This window comes from Dermatophagoides pteronyssinus, unplaced genomic scaffold (genome assembly GCF_027571235.1).
Source record: "Dermatophagoides pteronyssinus isolate colony J.1.1.1.1 unplaced genomic scaffold, Derpt_VIB-CSIC_2022.12 sq0007, whole genome shotgun sequence".
In the NCBI taxonomy this organism is placed as follows: domain Eukaryota; kingdom Metazoa; phylum Arthropoda; class Arachnida; order Sarcoptiformes; family Pyroglyphidae; genus Dermatophagoides; species Dermatophagoides pteronyssinus.
The window spans coordinates 370,402-392,008 of record NW_027461531.1 but is presented as its reverse complement, the minus strand read 5'-3'; the positions used below and the strand labels follow the sequence as shown (position 1 = coordinate 392,008).

Below are 21,607 nucleotides of genomic sequence, written 5' to 3'. Positions count from 1 at the left end.
ACTTTTCTGATTAATCACCATCACCAAAAAAACTTGATTATCGTTATTAGATAATTCAATATTATACCTTCAAACAATGCTTTATGAATTCCATCAAAAATTTAGCCCAAAATTAGTATGGATTGATTGAAAACAACCATCTATAGATTTTTACGAATCATTTCATTATTTTCGTGCTACCTTCGGGCAAGAATTTTCTTTTTGATTCGAATGTGGCCAAAATCAAATTTGAATCAGCAAACGATTCCATTGGAAATTATTAGTATTACAATGGCTGATTAAATTCACTCAGTATCCAATAGGGTAAATTATTTAGGAATAATATATTGGAATAGTAGCCCTACATTCTGTCTAATTAGTGCCATAAACTATTCACTCTTTTTTTTTGATATCAATTCCGAAGAAAGAATGAGTTGAATATATTGTTATAAACAAAATCAACACAACAGAATATCTGATAATTTATAATTGGATCGAGTTTCACAATTTATATATTCTATTTGTGTTGTGTTTTCCTCATTATAAACGATCGATTTGATTTGATAGTCTATTTATCTATCAACTAGCTCAGGTGCGCAAATAATGTTATCGATTCGAAAAAAAAATTATCTATTATTGTTCTTTACAACTTGGTAAAACGTGCAAAATCGGGTAAAACTAATACCGATCGGTTTGGATCGATGCACAATTTCAAGAATTTCTCATTAGCTCCGTTTATATATCAAAGCTGTGTATGTGTGTGTGTGTATTTTCAAGTAAATTCTGTACAAATTAAATTCTGTGCTAAGCACACAAATAGCAATAAAAAAAAGAACGATTCATTTCAGTTATTGAGGGAGAGAGAGAGAGGAAACACAATGTTTGTTTTCCGTGGAACAACCGTAACTACTATTGCCTAATATTAAACTATAGACTTGACTATAGATTTAGCTCATCACATGCACAGACACGCGATCATTTTTTTTGTAATGTCGATCATTCATTGATTTATTCATTTTTTTCTGTTTTGTTTGGCAACCAAAATCATGATCATGAAAATCATCCTGGATCAGGATTCGATCTGTTCAATCACAATAAAGGAAAAAAACCTGTATATATTTACAGTTTACATTATTATAGCGAACAGCCAAACCTAAATAGTCAATTCATTTTGAATAATAATGAAATTCTTTTTATTTGCAAAATCGTTAGGTTTGATTCTTGCAAATAGCATCCAAAACACAAACACACACACATTTTGATTACCATCTGTTAATTACTTGGCTTCTTTGAATGAATGAATGAATGAATGGTATGATCGTAATGAATCTAAACGAATCATCATCATCATTAAAATCGTCTTCCTTCGTTTTATACACAATGTCGATTCTGCATTCATTCATTTATTCATGATTATAATGATGATTACCGTTTTCAATAATAATAATAAGGTATTTTTTTCATTTCCAAACCTGTTACAAATCAAATGTTTTTTTTTATATTTCATTTCTCATTATAGAATTCCATTTCATTGAACATTTTGGATACAATCATTAGACAAATGCTACCTACTTTTTATTTTCATATATGTGTATTTTGATTCAAAATGAATTCTAATAATCTATTAGCGATTTTTTCTTTTTTTTTTAGTTTGCATGAAAGAGTTATAATAGCTTAACGGACGTGTCATGGTAACAGCATTGAAAAATAAACTACTTCCGATTAATTATTAGGAGCCTCCAACACCCCAATCACCAATTAAATTCTGTACAAATCGAATACATTAAGGATAAAGGCAATTCAAAGGCTTTCCCTTTCAACAACAACAAAAAAATTTATTTATCGAAATAGAATCGAAATCGTATACGACATTGATAATTAGACCAATCCTGTTTTCAAATCTTTCCTTATAATTTTCTTTCTTTGACATCAAAAATCATTGCCTGTAAAGTTTTTTTTTCCATCAAAAGGATGATGAAAATTAATAGAGTTTACTATTATTTTCGTTTATTTACGTTAAAGTTTTTTTGAGCTGACAAAATCAACGAAGAAATTACCTCATTCGATTTTTGTTGATAATGATTAACAGGAACATGTCTTATCACATTTGTATACGATAACGAATCTTCTTTTTTTTTGTTGGTACATCCTGCACAGAATGAACCAGATCTAATAATGAAAAAAAAGGGGTAAATAAAGGTTTATATGATATTGTTGACGCTCATTAATCGCCATCGAAACTTTTACTTCTTTGAATGATATTACACCAAATTGAATGCAATGAATAAATGAATAGAATCTAAAGGCAAAAAAAAACAATATAAGATTGAGGGAGTAAAGAATTCTCAATTAGATCACGCTTAATTGCTTTTTGATACTTTTTTTTGGCGCTGGTTCAAAGTTAAAATATAAGCAAACTTTTTTTTTTGCTTTGTTTTTGAATCAACATATACTGTGATAGTGATGTATATAACTTACCTCTCGATAACCATTCAAATTAATGCAAATGATTTATCTTTTGCTTATATATAACATTTACAAATTTATCTTAACTTGTTTTTTATTCGAAATTTTTTTCCACCCATTCCTTTATCATCATCATCATCATCATCATCCTAAGTCGTCCAGGAGTGTAAAAGGATGAAAAAAAAGGTTGATGGCACTTTGATTTTCTGATATATTTTCTTCTATCCATCGCAGCATACGTTTGAATTTGGTAAATTTAATCAATTTTAATTGAATTTTAAAGATTTTTTTGGTTCGACTCTAATCAAATATTCAAATGTATTTTTTTTTTTTTGTTTTTTTGTTTCCTGCTATTCATTCACGGGTAGAAAAACGGAATGATGATGGAAAAAAAATCCAACGAGTTAAACATTCTCATGTGTGTGTGTGTTCGATGTACCGTTAAATTATCGGCATTTTTTTTTTGTTTCACTGTAATCGAAACTGCTGATGTTTTTTTTAAAAAAAAAGAGAGGGGCAAAGGGTTATTATTGTTTTACCGTTTTTTTTACCAGCTTGGTCATTAATTATTTCGATGGATAATGAATGTAACCGAATTGTTGCCTCTGGTAGATTCTTCTTTCTATAACCACCTTTCTCTTGTTTTTTCAACATAAACATCTATCCTCTTTAATTAAACTCAATTTCCCTATATATTATATAAAATGAGAATTTGTCTGTCGTTGCAAACAAATTAAATGAGCATTTAAATTGTACCTTAATTTAGTGAATCAAACAATGAATTGAAAAAAAAAGAAAAAAGAAACATGCATTAAATTGTATATCCGGTCGCATAGGGATTTGTGAATCATTTTTTCTTTTCTTTTCTTTTGGTTTTTGTTTCACTTGAAAGTTATGATATAATAATATTTTTTTTCCCATGCAATGTGAGAAAGGTTTTAGTCATTTATACATTTTATATGTTATTCAATTTCAAATCCGATTCCGGTATCAGTTTGAATGATTTATTTCTACAACAATTCTTTATTTAGTTATTTTTTTCTCTTTCTTCTCCACTAGACAAATACATGATTAGCTTTAATTTTTTTTTGTTTTGTTTTTTATGTTTAGTTTTCTTCCCATCATCAATGTCAAGCATTGTTTGTTGTATAAAATTAATTTACAAAATTATATCATTTCGATAAAATAGAAACAAACAATAATGTCGATTATTTTGATTCGAACATGAAGAATTCATTTTAGATCGGTTGGATTAGTATCTAATCTCGTGTTTTTTTCCCGATGATTATTATTTAAAAAAGACAAACATTCACAAAGATTGTTTTCGATTAGATTGTGATTGAATAATGCTAAAGAATTTTATTTATTTTCCGGAACACAAAAAAAAACATTGGAATAAATAATAATAAATCATAAAGTAATTGAATTTGTGGTTTTTGTCAATTCCAGATTGTTTTATCCAATATATCCAACGATATCCATTGAAAAATAATTCTCAAAAGTATTTTATAGACCAGATTACGCCATCTATTGATGAATAAATAAAAAAAATTTAAAAATTTATGACAAAAAATTAAATGAATTGATGAAATGATTTAATCAAATAAAAGTTTATGACAAAAAAAAATATATGAATTGAGCATCGATAATACCGAATATTGAGTATGTGAATGTTGATATCTTGATATACAATATATATGCAATAATTTTATAATATAAAGAAATTGAAAATAAAATCGAAAGACAGAATTTTGATTGAGAATTGATTGATGTATCTACCATTCTCAAACACAGATATTATACAGAATATAGAATGAAATAAATACCCAGACCAGAGAGGGGAAAATGGAATGAGTAGCAAAAAAAAAGAGTAAAGAAAAAAATTGCCTGTGAATAATATAAGGGTTTCCCATACAAGAGTAAGGATATGTCATTAAATTTTTTGGAAAGTTGATTTATCTGGATGTCGCAGTTTCTTGTGGTTTGACTAAAAGTAGATATGAACTATTATTTTTTATCGATGATTTTTGTTTACATCATGACTTGGAAGCCTCTACCGTACAGAATCCTATCGTCGTTTGTTGTACTTGTTGTTGATCTACAAAAGTATTATTATTATTAGTTGAAGATGATGACTGCAGCGGTGATTCAATGACAACCGAATCGTGATATTCGTTAATAGCATCTTCGTATGGAGGAGGCGGATCATCGTACATGAGTGAATCATATTTTGATGATATTGAATGACTATCTGGTTGCAATAGCGGCGGATTTGTGAGAGGCATATCAGGATCTGATGAATTATTACGAGAATTATTATTCGTTCGTGAACTGCTCGCTAGATTTGAATGATGAAGATCACCATGATGATGATTAGATGCTTGTCGACGTCCGGATGCATATCGTTCAATATGATCAATGCTGACTGATAGCTCGGGTTGACGACGAAAATTATGACAGATAATTCCACAGCCACAGAATATACCTATGCATGCAATGAGTACAATTGCTGTCATCGGAAATAATGGTGTTGACTTTTTTGGTTTTTTCACAACTGTTCAAAATTAGAATTATAAAATTAATGACATTCTGTTTAAGTAAAAACATTACTCTTGAGTACTTACAAAGAATGCACTTTTTCTGTTCAGGATCAAAGATATAACTTTTTTTACATTCACAAATCGGATCCCTTCGATTTGAATCGCAAAACGAGTTTTCATCTTTGGACCTACAAACATTATCATTTTCGCATCGATTACCCGGATATTGCGCTTCAGCACATCGATGATGGCTGACAGGTACATAACCATCTTTGCAACGGCAACGATTATTACTATCACAGTATGCATGTTGGATCGGCCCAAAGATAGAATTCAAGCACATACTGAAATTGCATCGCTGATCCAGATGAGCTGAAGTTAATTCTTTTTTTTCCAAAAACCAAAATAATAATGAATATCAGGAAAAACGGAAAACAATTCAGAATCGACTTACTTATGAATAAACAAATGGAGCTTGAAAGCAACCAAAAATTCAGATTCATTTTGCCTATTCTTTTCGATTCTAGAATTTTATGCAGAAAGCTATAAAGAACAACATAGGTAAGGCAGCTACATGATAATCAAAACAAAAATAAACCCAATCAAATGTGATTGCAATAAATTTGAAATAAAATCGATGTCCTTCGTATCTTGTTTTGATTATCAAATTAATTGATTGATTATTAATGATAATGATTTAGCTTTTTCGAACGATATAAATCTGCTAATGTTTCGTTATGTTTGTTGTTTTAAGTTTACTGTAATCAATGAATGAATGAAATCAGCTGAAATATGTTATGATCAGAATTGTGACCAAATATTTTGTGACCAATATGAATGAGGATTCGATGTATCGAATGGATTCAATTTATTTTTATTGACAAACGCAATCAAGCTTAATATTTGCTACAATTTGTTGAGAATATAATTATGAGTCACACACATCACGGATAGTAAGAGAAAGAAGGGGAGATATTAATCATCAATCAAATACATAAACTTTATCTAACTGTTGTCTGTACCACTAGTATCCATCATAGAAGTATAGTATATCCTTGACTATTCATAAATGCATACCGTTACATTTGGAATTGCCCGTACATAGATGATAGTATATTTTGAAATTCAAAAAAACAGAAAAAATTCCATTTTTAGATACATAATTATAATGGATTAAAAAATCTCTTTAATTTACATGTAATTTAGTTTGTTTGAATTGCAATTTTAAATGTTTAAATAGATTGATAGCCAAACAAAATAATTCATAAAATGTACAGATAATTATGGAAATCAGATAAGTGATACGAAATGTCAAGATGATGGGTGATTGAAAAGATGAATCCATTTCGTTGATGCTAGTCAATGGTATAAGATATTTTTCAAGTAACAAAAATACTGCACAACGAATTCCTTCCATTCGAATGGCTTTTTCTCTATGGGGAAAAAAGTTTAGAAATTCGAAAGGTTATAAAATGAACTTACTTATTTTCCAACCATGAACCCATTGTGGTCAATGTGGCCAATATACAAACAACACCAAGAAATATACGTATCTGTGTAAGTTGATCAGATTTTGTGCTCAATTCATGATAGAAAATGACTATGATGGCTGAATGCCAAACAACATAGATTTTTTTCCACATTGAAATTTTTGGATTCCAATATTCTACCGGTTGTTTGATTTCAGGAATTTCATCAATATAACCAAGTCTTGGTTTTCCGGGTGCCCAACCCGGTCCTTTGAACGGAATGCAAAACTTATTCCATAAACCTTGTGTCTGTTGAATATTATGATACATTGATATCCATGCATGAAATTGTAAATAGAATGGATCATAGCTTTCGACTGGATGTACTAAACCATAAACAGGTGGTTCATTAGGATCTTCTTCTTCATAGGTTCCAAACAATTTATCCCAGAAAATGAATAATGCTCCATAGTTTTTATCAATATATTTACGATTACGAGCATGATGAACACGATGATGTGAAGGACAATTGAAAATTAATTCCAAATAACCTAATGATTTAATAGCTTCCGTATGAATCCACAGCATATATAATTCGGTTAGCTGTAGATGTACAAGAAATGTTTGTGGTGGTATGCCTATTACAGCCATCGGTACATAAGTTATCTAAAGATGTTTCGAATATTTTATTATTTATTTGTCGAATTTTTTTTTGTGTGACTTACCCAAGCAGTGAATGGTTGAAGAACGGCTTGTCGTAAAGCTGCAACAAGTGTAAAATCTTCACCGCTATGATGAGCCTGATGAATGGCCCAGATAAAATTAACTTCATGTGCTAATCTATGTGCCCAATAAAAACCAAAATCAACAAAAATAAAACAATATAACCATGTGGACAATGAATTCCAGGGCAATGTTGTTAAACGAAAATGTTCAAACACATGACAGTAGCAGAATACTTCAAGACTACGAATATGAATCCTGTTGAAACACAATTAGAACAATTGATTATATTTTAGATAATAAAAGTTGAATAAATGATAAAAATCATACAACGTTTGATGACAAATTCATTGTTTTGCGAAAAAGTAATGCAATAAAGATAAGAAACTAATTTCTTAAATGCAAATGTATAAAAAAAAAGTCATCGATAATAGAAAACAAACAAACCTGAAACAATCCTGTACTAAACCACTGGATATTGATGCAATCGAATCATTTAATCGAATGATAGTTTTTCCACGACAGAATCGAATTATATTCTCAATAACAGCAAGAAATATAAAAACATGAAACATCTAAATAAAAAATGTTTAATTCAAAAAATTAATCGATCTTTATATCTTTTATTGGAAAAAACACCTACTTCGGAAACATATCGTGGAACATTCATATCCGGAAACATAGTTTCATATGGATTGGCTAGATAGAAAAAATATCGAGTTTCATTAAACAATTGCCAGAAATTCTGGCTAAACAATTCAAACATTGTGGTTATTGTTGTTGTTGCCATTTTATCATCATCACCATCATCATTGATGAAAAAACAAAAATGAATACAAACATGGGTCATTCCATCCGATGATGGTCACGATAGTATTGTGATCGTTGTCGAGGACGATGATTTTGTCTTTTTGGCGCGGCTGAATATTTTTTTTCTTGACTAAAATCATAAAATTAAAAAAAAAGAAAGAGATTTTCTCTTATTGTTTTTGGAATGACTGCCAAATGAAAAAATGAAAAAAATTTTCTCAAAATGATGAATCCATTTTAACGGAAGATAAGTAAACGAAAAAACAAAAAACAAAAGAGCATCCATGTTCATATTTTTTTTTCTGCAATAAAGATGGCTCATTACATTGAACCATTATTAACACCGTTCTTATATGGCTATTCGGGATGGGATTTATCCGCATCATCATCATCCACATCCCATTGTGTAATTATCATAATTGTCCATATAGACATATGGCCAGATGTAATCTTTTTTTTTAATCATTCACATGTATCCGTCATCATCATCATCATATCACTAATAATAATTTTACTTCGTCGAAAAATGAAAATGAAAAACAAAAAAAAAAAAGCTTGTAAGCTTCTTTTGTATGATTTTTTGTTTTATGGCTAAAACAAGATATGTAAGAAAAAAACTTCATCCAAAAGATGCATCCTAATCATCATTATCATAAAAGCATAGACATTCCATAATATTTATTATCGCAATCTATCAGATGGATGGATAATTTTCATTTGTTTTTTCTTTCATATTTATGATTGATTTTTGTTTTTGTTTGTTTGTTTGTTTGACCACATTCATGATGATTGTCATCATCATTATCATTGATTGAAATCTTTTTTTCGTTTGTTTCAGAAACTTCCAGAAATCATGGTTCAAAACCAAATCAAGGAAGAAATCATAATATCTGATACCGGATTAGAAGATGGAGAACTCATTTTTTTTATTATTATTTAAACTTTTATCTGCATTGACATTTGTATTGATGAAAAAATTTTTTCCAATTTTTTTTTTAGTTGAATGTTTCGTTTTATTTTTGGTAAATGAATTTTATTTTTGCAAAATGTGAATTATGTTATGTAAATGTGGTTTGTTTTTTTTTAAATTTGGAAGCAACAGCAATAGTTATGTGTTTTATGTAATTGTACATGATTTCTTATCCAATATAAGTATGGACACTGTTCATTCTTTAACCACTTGTTTGTTTTTTTGACAAAAAAAAAAAGATTAATAAGATTTTTTTTCAAATAAATTGAAAAATATATAGAATCCAATTAATGTAGATTATTTAAAATATAAAACTTTGACCAACAAATATCGATATGTTTCACAGATTTCAATGTGTGTGTGTTGTATGTATTATGTATGTGTGTTCATGTGAAATCTGCGAACAAAAAAAAAGACATCTTTTTTTCTTCATCTTCATAAATCATGTGTATGTTCACTGTGTGAAACTTATGGTAAATGAAAAATGTGTGATGAAATGTAATGAATGAATAAATGAATGAATGAATGAAAAAAAAACAAACAATAGCCAGATAAAGAAATATGAGAAGTATTAGGATAACTTGAAACGAAATGAATTTTCCAATTTGTAATATTATTGGATAATTTAAGATTAAAATGAAAAAAAAATGAATGGAAAAAAAAATTCATCTGATGTTCTTTCTACGCACGCAAACAAGTGTGTGTGTATGTTCGATTTGATTCGATTTTAAATTAAAAATGGGCGTTTTTTTAGTATGTTTGTTTGTTTGTGTTGTTGTTGATGATGAGATGATGATGATGATGAGGGTGGGACTGAACGAGAAACGATTGTTCGATTTTTACGAAATATGAGTTCGATATATATTCGAATTTATTCGGCTTCCTCTTCCTCCTCTTCATCTTCTTGTCCATCTTCAGGTTCTTTTCTTTTTAGACCTTTTGCTGGTGCTTTCGTTTTGCCACCCGATACATCTGCCGATTGCTGTTCATCATCATCAAAATCATCTTCCTCATCGATATCATCATCATCTTCTTCACTATCTCCCGGATTAAATTCATTATTCTCGTCCTCTTCCTATAAAAATCAAAAAAAAATTATCAGAATAACTCGTAAATTATATAATGTTGCAGAGATTGTGTGAAATTTTTATCATCTTAAACAAACTATGCATATTCAGTATTAATACTTACATCAATTTTATCTCTGGCCAAATAACTTAAACCAATTTCATTATCTTCTTCATCATCATCTTCATCGACTTCTTCATCGTCATCATCATCATCATCATCAGCACCGTCGATGCCTTCGTCATCTTCATCATCATCATCTTCATCTTCAATATCATCGTCATCGTTTTCTTCTGTTTGATAAAATCTCAATAAGTAAAACAAAATATTGAGCAGACATTAAAAATCCTTACCCCCACCATCTTCTTCCTCATCGTCTTCGATTTCTTGATCATTGCGATCATAACCATCTAAAAATTTCAATTCAGGGAGCATATCGAAAACTTTTTTACGATATTCGGGTTGTTCTGTCACTTCACAGTTAAATAGGTCTAAAATTTCCAATTTTTTCAGTTCTTTCTGTAAAGATAAATGGATTAGTTTTTTTTGTTGTAAAATCAAGGCTATAAGCATAAAATACTTACAAGTGGTTCCAAAGTTTCAATATCTTTGATTTTATTACCACACAGATTAAGGTATTGTAGATTGACGCTGCCCTTGAGGTGATTCAAACCATTCGAAATTCTATTGTCAGACAATTCAAGTCGCTTGAGATTGGGCAAATTAGGAAAACCTTTTAGACTAGTCAAGCCAATGTTGATCATGCTAAGACTTTCCAGATTTACAAACGAATCATCCAGACCGACAATGTTTGTGCTTCGACAATTATCGAGATTCAATTCTCTGATCTAAATTTTCGAAAAAAATAAAAAATAAAAATTTAAAAACAAATGGTTTACAATATAAAAACCAGGTGGCGCCAAAATTAAGATTTATCATGCAATCAAACGGCGTATAATTTTTTGGCCGAATTCAAAGGACAGGCGTGTGCATTAGTGTTGCGTTAAATTGAAATTTAGTAAACATGATTAAGATTATCGAGGTTAAAAAAGGCGCAATCAAATTTTGCTTTTGATGGAAACATATTATTCCATCAAGAATATTGATAGAAATCGATAATGAAAGATAAGCTGTCAGCCAATCAGGTTATGAGGATTGATCATTTTGCAGCCATTTTTGGCACGTGATGACAATTTCGTATACATCAAAACGTGGTCGAAAATGGATAGCAATTTGATTTGATTCAATATATTAACTTACTTGATCATGACTTCGGCCACGTTTCTCTAGTTCAATACGTTTTTCCATTTATGTAATTAATAATATTTAATCGAAATTCAACACAGAAGACAACAATATAAGATAGGAATCGATGATGATTATCTGAGAATGACAAATGATGTAATGAAAAATTTAAGGTCAAAAAACGAAAAAAGTGTAATGACCAACACTTACCAATTGAAAATTGAAATGATGATCAAATGGATTTATCTTATATCAACAAAAAAAAACAAAGCAACGAACCAACGTTGATTTGAATTGTTTTGAAACGAAAAAAGATGAATCTGATTGATATTCTCTTTATCTGCTTGATGGTTTGAGATTCTGGATCACACACATACACACGCACACATAAATGACCAATGTATGCGGTGATTAGAAAAAAATTATAAAGATAAATCGAAATCCCGAAATGTAAATCTTGACACACACACTATAATATTTCGCGACAAAGTATAATCGAGAAAGAGAGATGCATTTATTAGCAGCACCAAACATATACATACACAACAACATATACACCATCATTTTTCAAACATAACACCAGAAGAATATATGGGACTTTAGTATGTTTGTCTGTGTGCACATGTGTGTGTAGCATTTTCTAGCAGCAACAATAAATATTGAAGAAGAAAAAGGAAAGAATAAGAGCGGTGATCGTATATAAACTGATTACAGTAGTAGCATGTAAATACTACTGCTAATAAAGTTTCTGCAGTAGCCGGCGCCACAATCGCCACTATTATTTTTTTCATTTTTTTTTCTCTCTATTCGAACCACACATATAATCATGGCCGTAAAATGAAATGCATTCAACGAATGAATAAATTGATGGCGGCCATGGATTAAATTTATATTACGCATGATCAATATATGATCGACATCGATGCGCGCCAACATTTGTTGCTGTGTTGTCTGCTTGTATTTTGAATGCAATATATTGATCATCTCATTGATCATATAATTGAACCGAAAATTGCGCGGTAATTTCGAATTAATGGAAAAAGATAAAATTCGAACACGTTCTATCGCAAGCAACCAGAAAACTTTATGAAATAAAAAAAAATTTTCCAGAAATCATTTTCAATTGAAATTTTTTTAATAAAAAAATTCTATTCGATCCGTTATGTTTGTTCGATATTTTGTTGTCATATCAGAGTCTCGTGTTGTCATGATATGTAGCTTTAGTTATTTGTTTTTGTTGTTTCATTAATGTATAACATGCATAATCACTTGTTGTTGTTGTTGTTGTATCCTTATCATTGATCACAACCAATTTATAAGATCGATTTCTTTTCTTTTTTCTAAAATGGATGAAAAACTGCAAGCTCGCTCAATACAAGCTCGTTGTGTTGGTGATGGTGATGGTGATAATACTACTAATAATAATGATGATGATGATGTTATTAGAAGTCAGCAAGACGATATTAAATCAATAGCTATAATGAGTATCGACGACGAAAATCCTAAACAAAAAGAATTAATTTCGAATAAAATTGTTGCCAATCATTGTTCCAATCTTGATCATTTGTTTCGTACTCAAATGACAATCAATACAATTTACAAACGTATCCAAGATAAATTGGATCGTTTGGATAATAAAATTCTTTTTTCAACTTTCTTATGTTTTATATCGTTATTGTTTATTATAATGGCAATTTTGTCTTATTTTTCAATCAATAAGGTATGTATTTTTCATGATACTTTTCATCCCACCGAAAACTAATTATATCAACTTGTAAAGGAATCTCTTATCGCTGCAATAGTAGCTAGTGCCTTATTTTCGAATATCCTGAATCTAATCACATTGTGTGCCAATCATTGTGGCAACTATTTCATCGTTTATCTTTACTGCATGTTGACCCTGTTGCATATTTTAGTAAATATTTTCATCGCAATCTCATTTCATTGGTTCTTTTTGGCAATATTGTTTCAAATTTTTGCTGTGATTTTGGCAACAGCACATTTACGGCGAATAAAACGGGAACAATTTCCAAGATTTCGTCCCAATTTAGACGATATTGAATATTAATATAAAATCTTTATTTCTTGTTATCCCAAAATTTTTCGGCAATAAAAATTTTTTGATACTTTGAATCGATACTATCGATTCTTTGCGTTTTATCACGTGTGCATGTGTAAACAATTTTTTTTCAAATGAAAATTTTATCCCTTGTGAGAAAATGATCTCAAGAACGGCGAAAGCGTTTCGGTTGACGAAGCGAATAAAAATTTTCTCCATCCGTTACTGTAGCCAGAATTCAACCGATGTGGTAGGAACTAAAAAAAATGTCGAAATTCAATTGAATTCGCAATTACATCTGGTCAAATCACGTTTAAAGATAAATCCAAAAGACACCAGTATCATATTGTTTCCTGGACAGGGTAGTCAATTTGTTGGGATGGGTTCAGCTATTTTTGATGCCCCAAATGTTGAAAAAATGTTTGCAAAAGCCAAAACGATACTTGGATATGATTTATTGAAACTCTGCATCAACGGACCTATGGAAGTTCTAACTAAAACTGAACATTGTCAGCCGGCAATATTTGTCACATCATTAGGAGCTGTTGAATACTTACGACATACTAAAGTAACTGAAGTAGAATCATGTGTTGCAACCGCAGGATTTAGCATCGGTGAGATAACCGCATTAGTATTCGCCAATGCCATGTCATTTGAGGATGGTTTACGTCTTGTTAAACTTCGTGCCTCAGCTATGCAATTGGCTTCAGAAACGGTACCTTCGGCTATGTGTACCGTATTTTTGTATGCTGATGCCCAGATCAAATTAGCCTGTCAAGCTGCCCGGGAATGGTGCAAACGATTACAAATACCTGATGAACATGCAGTGTGTTCAATAGCGAATCACCTGTTTCCCCATTGTAAAGTGATTGCTGGTCACGAAGAAGCTATTAAATTTCTACAGCTAAATGCTAAAGATTTCGGTATCAAGCGAATGCGACGCTTACCAGTCTCTGGTGCTTTTCACACTACGTTAATGAAACCAGCGGAAAAGGTGCTGAAACAAGTGCTAGAAAAAATGAATCTTGAAATTCCTTTAATACCTGTATATTCAAATTATGATGCTAAAATTTATCGTTCTGTGAATGAAATACGTGAAAAATTAGCTTTGCAAATCTGTTCACCAGTCAAATGGGAACAAATTCTTCATCGAATGTATGATCGATCAAATGATACTTCATATCCACAAACATATGAATGTGGTCCAGGAACGGGCCTATTGTCTACACTTGAAATGGTCAATCGTGAGGCTCGTAAATATAGTAAACATGTTAAAGTTTAATATAAGTTTACTTTAATATAGAATTAATAAAATGTCGTTATTTTTTTTATACCCACGAAAATATTTTTATCAAAATGGGTGGACAAGAATGAATCATTAAAATTGTCTACTAAAATCGTAATTTAAAATTTGAACATAAATGATTGAGGATTAAGTTGATTGAAAAGAAATTTTACAAGAATTGCAAAAACTGAAAATGCAAATAAAATAAATGTGTGATTGTAAAGATTTTTGAAATTGATATCTTCAGTCATCAATTAGTCTGTTCGAATGTTAATGTTTTCTAATAAATGTTTCAGTTCTTCGATTTGTTTGTTTTTTTCATTCAATTGCAATTGTAATTTATGTATAATTGCACGCTGTTCTTGAAACGCTCGCCAAAGCTGTCAAAAAAAAAGAAAGATTAAATTAGATGAGAAAACTTTTAGGATTCCTGAACCAACTAACCTCGCGTTCATTTTTCGGATTTGGATTCAGTTCTTCATCGAGATCTTGATCGTTGATGTTCATACAATCAGAGGAGGCATTATTACCATTTTCGAGGTGTCCACAATCACCACCTTCAGTGGTGGTAGAAGTGGTGGTGTTAAAGCTTTCATTACTATTATTCGTATGATTTATGCCTGTGGAAAAGGCCAATTCTTCAGCAATGCTATCATCAGTTGTGTTTGCATCGGCTGCTGCCGAATCATTCGAATCATCATCATCTTGATCATAATCATCATCGTCATCATCATCATCATCATCGTATTTGAGCGTGATCATATTTGGTGTAGCAGATGGCAGGTGATGTTTGACTTGATTTAAACTGACTATATCACACATTGGTTTCGATAATTGTTCAACATCGCGATTAAGATCATCTTTGATCCATGGCAATCGAGATCGTAACGGAACATTTGATGTAGATTTCGTGATTGATTCACGAAAATTTTGTGCCAATGCTGACTCAGATTTCATTGGTTTTGATTGACTGAAATGATTTTTATTAGTTTCAAAATGACCATTTGAATGACTTTTTTGCGGTGTTGAACCATTCACTGTTTGTTGCTGATTGCCCATACAATGTCCATTTTCTCGTAGTTCGTGTTTATGGCCATTCATCAAAGCCTGTCGTTGTTGAGGTTTTTCATCATCAATATAATCTTTTTCCCGATAATCAACTGCATTCGATTTTGATATGAATTCTAATTTACGCTCACCAATGGCCGTTTTGATAACCGGATTAAATGGTTGTTGAATAAAAATCGGTTTGTTAGTTTTTGCACCTGCGCCTGTCTGTAATAAGCATGAAAGAATGTATTTTAGCTATAATATAATCTCTCTCAAAAGTAAATTCATTTACCTTTAGATTAAACAGAACGGGATTGCGATTTTGACCACTAAGCCATTGATCAGCCGTTAATGCTGGTGTAGGAGCAGCAGTATCTGGAAAAACATCTGATTGGAATTGTTCGGATTTTCGTGGTACTATCATTGAGATGGGCTCACAAATAGGTTTAGTTGCATGTAGTTTGTAAAAACGCACAACTTCACATTTGTAAACATCACATCCACGTTTAGGCATCATTCCAAGACTACGTTGTGGAAATCCGGATAGAAATTGTGATAGATAATGACAATAAGGATGTTCATCGGTAGTTTCATAATATCGAATATTGCCATCACCTTTACCGGCAACATAAACCATACGAGTATCATGATCATAATAGGGGAACAAAACTCCAGAAGATGAATCAATATTTTCAATTGTGAGCGGTGAGCTTAGGTCACGTTCCGACCAAACAGCCCATTGACGATCACTGTAGCGAGAAAAACCGACAGTGAATAATCGCTGAGAATCACCCAGATATACGACTTTCGATGCTTTGGTTCCGTGATGACAAAGACCTTCGTTAACAACTTGAGCCGATCTTGGATCGATGATTCGCAATTTTTTATCTTTGCTTGTAGTTGCTATTAGACTTCCATCACGATTAAATGACATTGAATGAATGGTTTCAGTATGACAGGTAATTACTCGACAAGCATCGGCAGTCAATGTATTCCAAACAATCATTAAATGATCAGAACCTGCCGATACAATTATATTATCAGCCGTTGGATGCCATTCAATAAAATTTACTCGACGTTTATGGCCACGCAATTCAATGATAGGTTGTTGCATATTACGACTAAGTAGACCTTCATCTGGTATATACCAAAGCTTAATCGTTGTATCATCTGAACAGGAAGCAATGACATTATCATTGAATGGATTCCATTTGATATCATAGATCTGACCACGATGTCCAGTCACACGACCTGCATGTGAATCAATACGTCCAGCCTAAACAAAAGAAAATAACATTTAGAGCCAAGAAAATTTAGTCGAAAAAAAACTTGTTTAACTTTATTTAATTGTTTTGTTTAAAATAAAAAAAAGTTCAATTTTTAAAATGTTGAATTGATTGAAATTTTTAGTAATTATTTTAAAAGTTTCGACAAACAAATTATCTCAGCGAAAAATTGATTTATTTATGTAAATTGAAAAAATTATTGTCATACATAGTGTCTACAAATAGAAACTTGGTCTGGTCAAATATTCGCTCTAGTCTAGAGTTTGTCTTATGTTGAAAATTAATTCATATCTGACAAACTTGTTAGTAGCTGTCATTACGAAAAAAAAATAATTTCTGTTACTAATTTCGACATTATGAATAAATTTTCTTTTTTAGATTGCATTGACTTGAATAATTGTTGAGACAAATTCAACACCGTTAAAATAACTGTCCAATGGTCAAAAAAAAATTTATTTAGTGTTGTTGTTTAATGTGAATTTTTTTCTAAGAGTGCAGTCAACCCTTTTTCAGTTGATGATGATGATCATCATCAAGCTAATCAACAATCATTTCAATAATGATTTTTAGAAATTCATTGAAAATGTCATTAGTTGGAATGAATTATAATCATTTTTTTTTACTTGTCCAGTATGTATTACATAAGCAATAATAACAAATGAACTATTATTATCATAATGATTACCATTAGCATTGAGAGTATTGAAAAAATATAAGAAGCTTCGATAGGATAAAAAAAACGAATAAAGGGAGCGAACATCAAGTTTTTTTTTCTGATTCATTATGAATAAAATTCCTAGCTAAAATGGCTATATATGTGTGTCTGGTAGACCATTGATTAAACCATGGTCACTATCTTCCGGTGTTCAATTTCCATTTAGATTTATGATTCATTTGAATTCGGGTGTAGTCAATGAAAAAAAATATGAATTACCAGAAACATTGATTACATAAACATTGATTGCGAAGGTAAGAAAAAAACATTACTTGTGAAAACATGACTTTTAGTTTTCTATAGTTATCTATAGACCAAATTTTTATACAATAAAATCAATGCCAATCAACAATGAAAAAAAATCGATTCATCATTATCGTAATTTCATTGATGATTCATTGACATAATGTTAAAAATAATTTAATCCTTCTAGTCTAGTTTTTAAAGGTTTGTGTTCGGAAAAAAAAATCTGTCAACACTATAGAAATTCGGTCATATAAATAGCAAGAATATATTTAAATTCAAAAAAAATAATATCATTGCGTCTTACTTTGTCGATAGGTATGATGATAAAGCTGCCACCGCCACAACTTTCAGTCACGATTGCCAAAAACTATGGTAAATATATGTGTGATAATTTCCCATAATGTTTTGTCATTGATGAATAAATTGAATGAATCAATGAACAAAATGATGCCAAGAAAAAAAAATAGTAAATAAGAATTTTATTAACAAAATCAAGCAGAATGAATACAAAACAAAAATTAAAAAAAAAAAGGTTCACAAAGATTCAAAAATGAGGGCATTGACACAGAAATGAAATGAAATTAAAAAACAATCTGATTCGAAACAAAAATAACTAATCAATTTTTAAATAAAGTTTAGTTCAATTTAATTCGAAACTGATTTTTTTTTGAATTTCGATGGGAATTTTTTTTTCTTCTAAATTTACCTTTGGATTTGCTGCACAAAATGTACTATCGTGTGCATTTTTTGTTATCGGTATATTATCATAACATTGATCTTTACGTGCAACCACACCATAAACATGACGATATTTTGATACACGAACACCTTTGAACAGAGCCTATAGGTAAACATAAAGTTGATTGATTCGGAAGGAAAAAGGAAATGAAAGAAGAAAAAAACGAATTAATCAGATAAATATATTGATCATTGATGACAAAACAGCAAAAAAAATAATCCTACAACAATTTTTATATGGGACAAAAACACCATCATAGCCAAAATGTACAAAAAAAAACAAAACAAACCTTGCTACAATATGACATAATGTTAATTTAGTTCATTCGATGAAAATACGGAATATAAAAACAATTTTTTCTTGTGTGTTTTATTATTAGTGTAGGTGGATCGATTATCAATCAGTAAATAAATCGAAAAACAACAACAACAAAAAATTACAGATCTTTGTTTGAAAATTGAAAACTAGGTGCTGAAATATCACAATTGATTAATTTTAGGTGAATTTTTATCAAAGATTACTAATAAATCATAAAGAAAATTAGAAAAAATTATCACGAATTGAATTAATTTTTTTGTTTGTTTCTAAATTGAATATAAAAACAAAAATATGAATCATTCATTAAATTCCGTTCACTTGTCGTTTGATGTAAAAGTATTGGCTGTCATCAATGCAATCATCAATTATCACAACAAATTAATTGAAAAAAAAGAAATATCGATGATGTTGATGAGGAATAATCAATTTTTGGATGTTATTGCTCAATTAATCTGAATTTAATCATCAAATATTGATTAATCAATATTTGTTCACGAACATTGTCGTAGTTGTGTTATTGTTTTGATGGGATGACAAATGAATGCAAATAAAAATTCATTTTTTTTTTTTTTTAAAAAGTTCAAAAAACTTTTTAAATATTCATCGTTTGAAGAATCAAATTATTGGCCATATTTTTTTTATTAAATAATTCTATATAAGCCAAAGGCAGAATTCACTTTTTGATTGATGATAAATAAATTTGAATATTTTTTCTTTTGCTTCGTAAAAAAATAGATTGCAAACAAATAAAATAATATCACCCAACAATCAATCTAAATCAATGCTTTACAAAGATGCTCACACAAAGCATATAAACACTTGTCAGTCATCAAATAAATGTAATATGGCTTGTTGTTGCTCATTACTTCGGTTCATTTCGTTCATTGATATTGTCGAACCGAAAATACGGATGATGAAATACGGCTGAATTGGATAACACAACTTGGCCAACAAGCAAGCAAAGCAAAAAAAAACTGGTCTCGAATACTCTCTTCAGATGAACTCTTCAAAATAAAATGAATAGCAAAAAAAAAATTCTCTTACAATGCTACAAATTACCTATGATGATGATGATGCCCATTCAATTCAATCTGAATTCAAGAATTGCCGGGTCTGGGCAAATTTATGTGAATCCACTTAACCGTGACAATCATGTGTGTATGTGCGTAATATCCAAAACAAAAGAGACAGAGATATTTGGCCTTTGTATTTATTATGATATCATTTTCTCATTTAAAATCGGTTGGATAATGAGAAAAGAGAAGAAGAAAAAAAACTATGAAATTGTGAATTGCAAGCAATCTACAATTAAATGTATGAAGTGATTTAGTTTCACAGGCGTTGCCATTATAAAACGCCCGTAATTGCATATAATCAAGTATAGTAAGTCGTAGTGGCTTCCAAATGCAATGGATTATTAAATGGCGTGATATCTTTCGTCAATGTTTAGGAATGAGATATCCATTTGGTTAAAAATTATTATATCTACTCTCTCTCTGACCACAAATTTAATGCATAATTGTAGAAATTTCTTTAATCTATTAGACTACACTGTGGAATGGATTGTCATCGTCGAATAAAAAAACAGTTTGTTCCAGAAAACAGACCATAATTATACTATGACTTGTCATTATCATCATTAATAATCATCTAACAATATGAAAATAGACAAACATTTTGACAATGAAAAATGACAAAACTTGTACTTCTTTTTACAAAAACAACATCAAAGTGTAAAAAAAAATTAATCCAAATAACATAAAAAACAATGTTTTTTTTCAATTTACCTTTTCGTTGATATCAATATCATCGATAGTGTCGAACATGGTGATTCTTGAATTGTTGTCAGATAGAGAAGAAGATGAATTTCAATTTGCTGACTTTAAGCCGTTTATAACGATCTATTCAAATGAAAAGAGAAACAACAACAACAAAAATCATTGAAGAATCAGAGCAGAATATATTTATTTTTTTTTCAGATGATAATTCGCCAAGAATTTGTATGCCAATAAAAGTATGTCGATGTACTATAGCCGATTTCCGCATACGGGAGTTAACTGACTTAATTGCTCGTTTCAAATGAACAAAAATAAGATTTGATTTCAATAAAGTATCGTTATAACGGATATATCGATTGATTGATACGATAAAAACAAATTATGACATTTCATATGAAATGAATAAGATGTTTGTTTAGACGAATGATTTTCATAATGATTAGAAATTGCTTTCAAACTAGAAATGTTTCCGAATAATAATTATATACAATGATTCGAAAGGCTTAAACATGAACCACCTACACGACTACATTTACAGCGGCGATGAATGTAATATTGCAATCAAAATTTCAACATTAAACATTGTTGACCATTAAAGACAAAAAACATTACCTTTCTTTATAATTAAATGTTGAACGATGATGATCGAACAAAAAAAAGTGAAAAACAAGAAGGATAACAAGAAATTTTATTTTCAATTCTACAAAATAGACGCCTGTTTTTAGCTCATCCTAATAATCATCAAACAAAAAAATTGCATAGAAACAAATCAAAGAATGGTGAATAAAAATTTGGACTGTTCTAAAACAAAACTATCAGAATCGATTGCAATAAACCGAATAGTTTCAAAGAAAACAAAAC

The 21,607-nt window shown here is 30.1% G+C and overlaps 6 protein-coding genes across 8 annotated transcripts; 2 read left to right on the top strand and 4 right to left on the bottom strand.

Moving 5' to 3' along the window:
* Positions 1-4,015: 4,015 nt before the first annotated feature.
* LOC113799524 (uncharacterized) lies at positions 4,016-5,918 on the bottom strand. The gene is made up of 3 exons (XM_075820709.1): positions 5,440-5,918; positions 5,070-5,369; positions 4,016-4,999 (listed from the first exon to the last, which is right to left on the bottom strand). Exons 1-3 carry the CDS (start codon positions 5,486-5,488, stop codon positions 4,482-4,484), a joined length of 867 nt encoding a protein of 288 aa, XP_075676824.1. The 5' UTR covers positions 5,489-5,918; the 3' UTR covers positions 4,016-4,481.
* A 125-nt stretch (positions 5,919-6,043) lies between these two features.
* LOC113799386 (alkylglycerol monooxygenase-like) lies at positions 6,044-8,514 on the bottom strand. Of its 2 annotated transcripts, XM_075820706.1 has the most exons (7): positions 8,313-8,514; positions 8,019-8,117; positions 7,821-7,876; positions 7,625-7,752; positions 7,180-7,435; positions 6,468-7,120; positions 6,044-6,418 (listed from the first exon to the last, which is right to left on the bottom strand). In XM_075820706.1, the coding sequence occupies exons 1-7, from the start codon at positions 8,383-8,385 to the stop codon at positions 6,172-6,174; spliced, it is 1,512 nt and encodes a 503-aa protein (XP_075676821.1). In that variant the 5' UTR covers positions 8,386-8,514; the 3' UTR covers positions 6,044-6,171. The 2 variants fall into 2 exon arrangements, with proteins under 2 accessions (XP_075676821.1, XP_075676823.1); XM_075820708.1 differs by lacking the exon at positions 8,019-8,117 and having other exon boundaries at positions 6,048-6,418.
* Positions 8,515-8,888: 374 nt separating this feature from the next.
* Positions 8,889-11,783, bottom strand: Mapmodulin (acidic leucine-rich nuclear phosphoprotein 32 mapmodulin). The gene is made up of 6 exons (XM_027350166.2): positions 11,481-11,783; positions 11,286-11,408; positions 10,610-10,873; positions 10,379-10,544; positions 10,149-10,318; positions 8,889-10,032 (listed from the first exon to the last, which is right to left on the bottom strand). The coding sequence occupies exons 2-6, from the start codon at positions 11,331-11,333 to the stop codon at positions 9,829-9,831; spliced, it is 852 nt and encodes a 283-aa protein (XP_027205967.1). The 5' UTR covers positions 11,334-11,408; positions 11,481-11,783; the 3' UTR covers positions 8,889-9,828.
* Positions 11,784-12,430: 647 nt separating this feature from the next.
* LOC113799531 (uncharacterized) lies at positions 12,431-13,430 on the top strand. Its single transcript, XM_027350174.2, has 2 exons — positions 12,431-12,990; positions 13,051-13,430. Exons 1-2 carry the CDS (start codon positions 12,616-12,618, stop codon positions 13,336-13,338), a joined length of 663 nt encoding a protein of 220 aa, XP_027205975.2. The 5' UTR covers positions 12,431-12,615; the 3' UTR covers positions 13,339-13,430.
* On the top strand, positions 13,418-14,660 carry beg (malonyl-CoA-acyl carrier protein transacylase beg). Its single transcript, XM_027350157.2, has one exon. It carries the CDS (start codon positions 13,490-13,492, stop codon positions 14,609-14,611), a length of 1,122 nt encoding a protein of 373 aa, XP_027205958.2. The 5' UTR covers positions 13,418-13,489; the 3' UTR covers positions 14,612-14,660.
* On the bottom strand, positions 14,607-21,499 carry LOC113799488 (coronin-2B-like). Of its 2 annotated transcripts, XM_027350122.2 has the most exons (7): positions 21,359-21,499; positions 20,756-20,869; positions 18,618-18,752; positions 18,216-18,278; positions 15,957-16,940; positions 15,059-15,889; positions 14,607-14,994 (listed from the first exon to the last, which is right to left on the bottom strand). In XM_027350122.2, exons 2-7 carry the CDS (start codon positions 20,792-20,794, stop codon positions 14,869-14,871), a joined length of 2,178 nt encoding a protein of 725 aa, XP_027205923.2. In that variant the 5' UTR covers positions 20,795-20,869; positions 21,359-21,499; the 3' UTR covers positions 14,607-14,868. The 2 variants fall into 2 exon arrangements, with proteins under 2 accessions (XP_027205923.2, XP_027205924.2); XM_027350123.2 differs by lacking the exons at positions 20,756-20,869; positions 21,359-21,499 and adding an exon at positions 18,940-19,094.
* Positions 21,500-21,607: the final 108 nt, after the last annotated feature.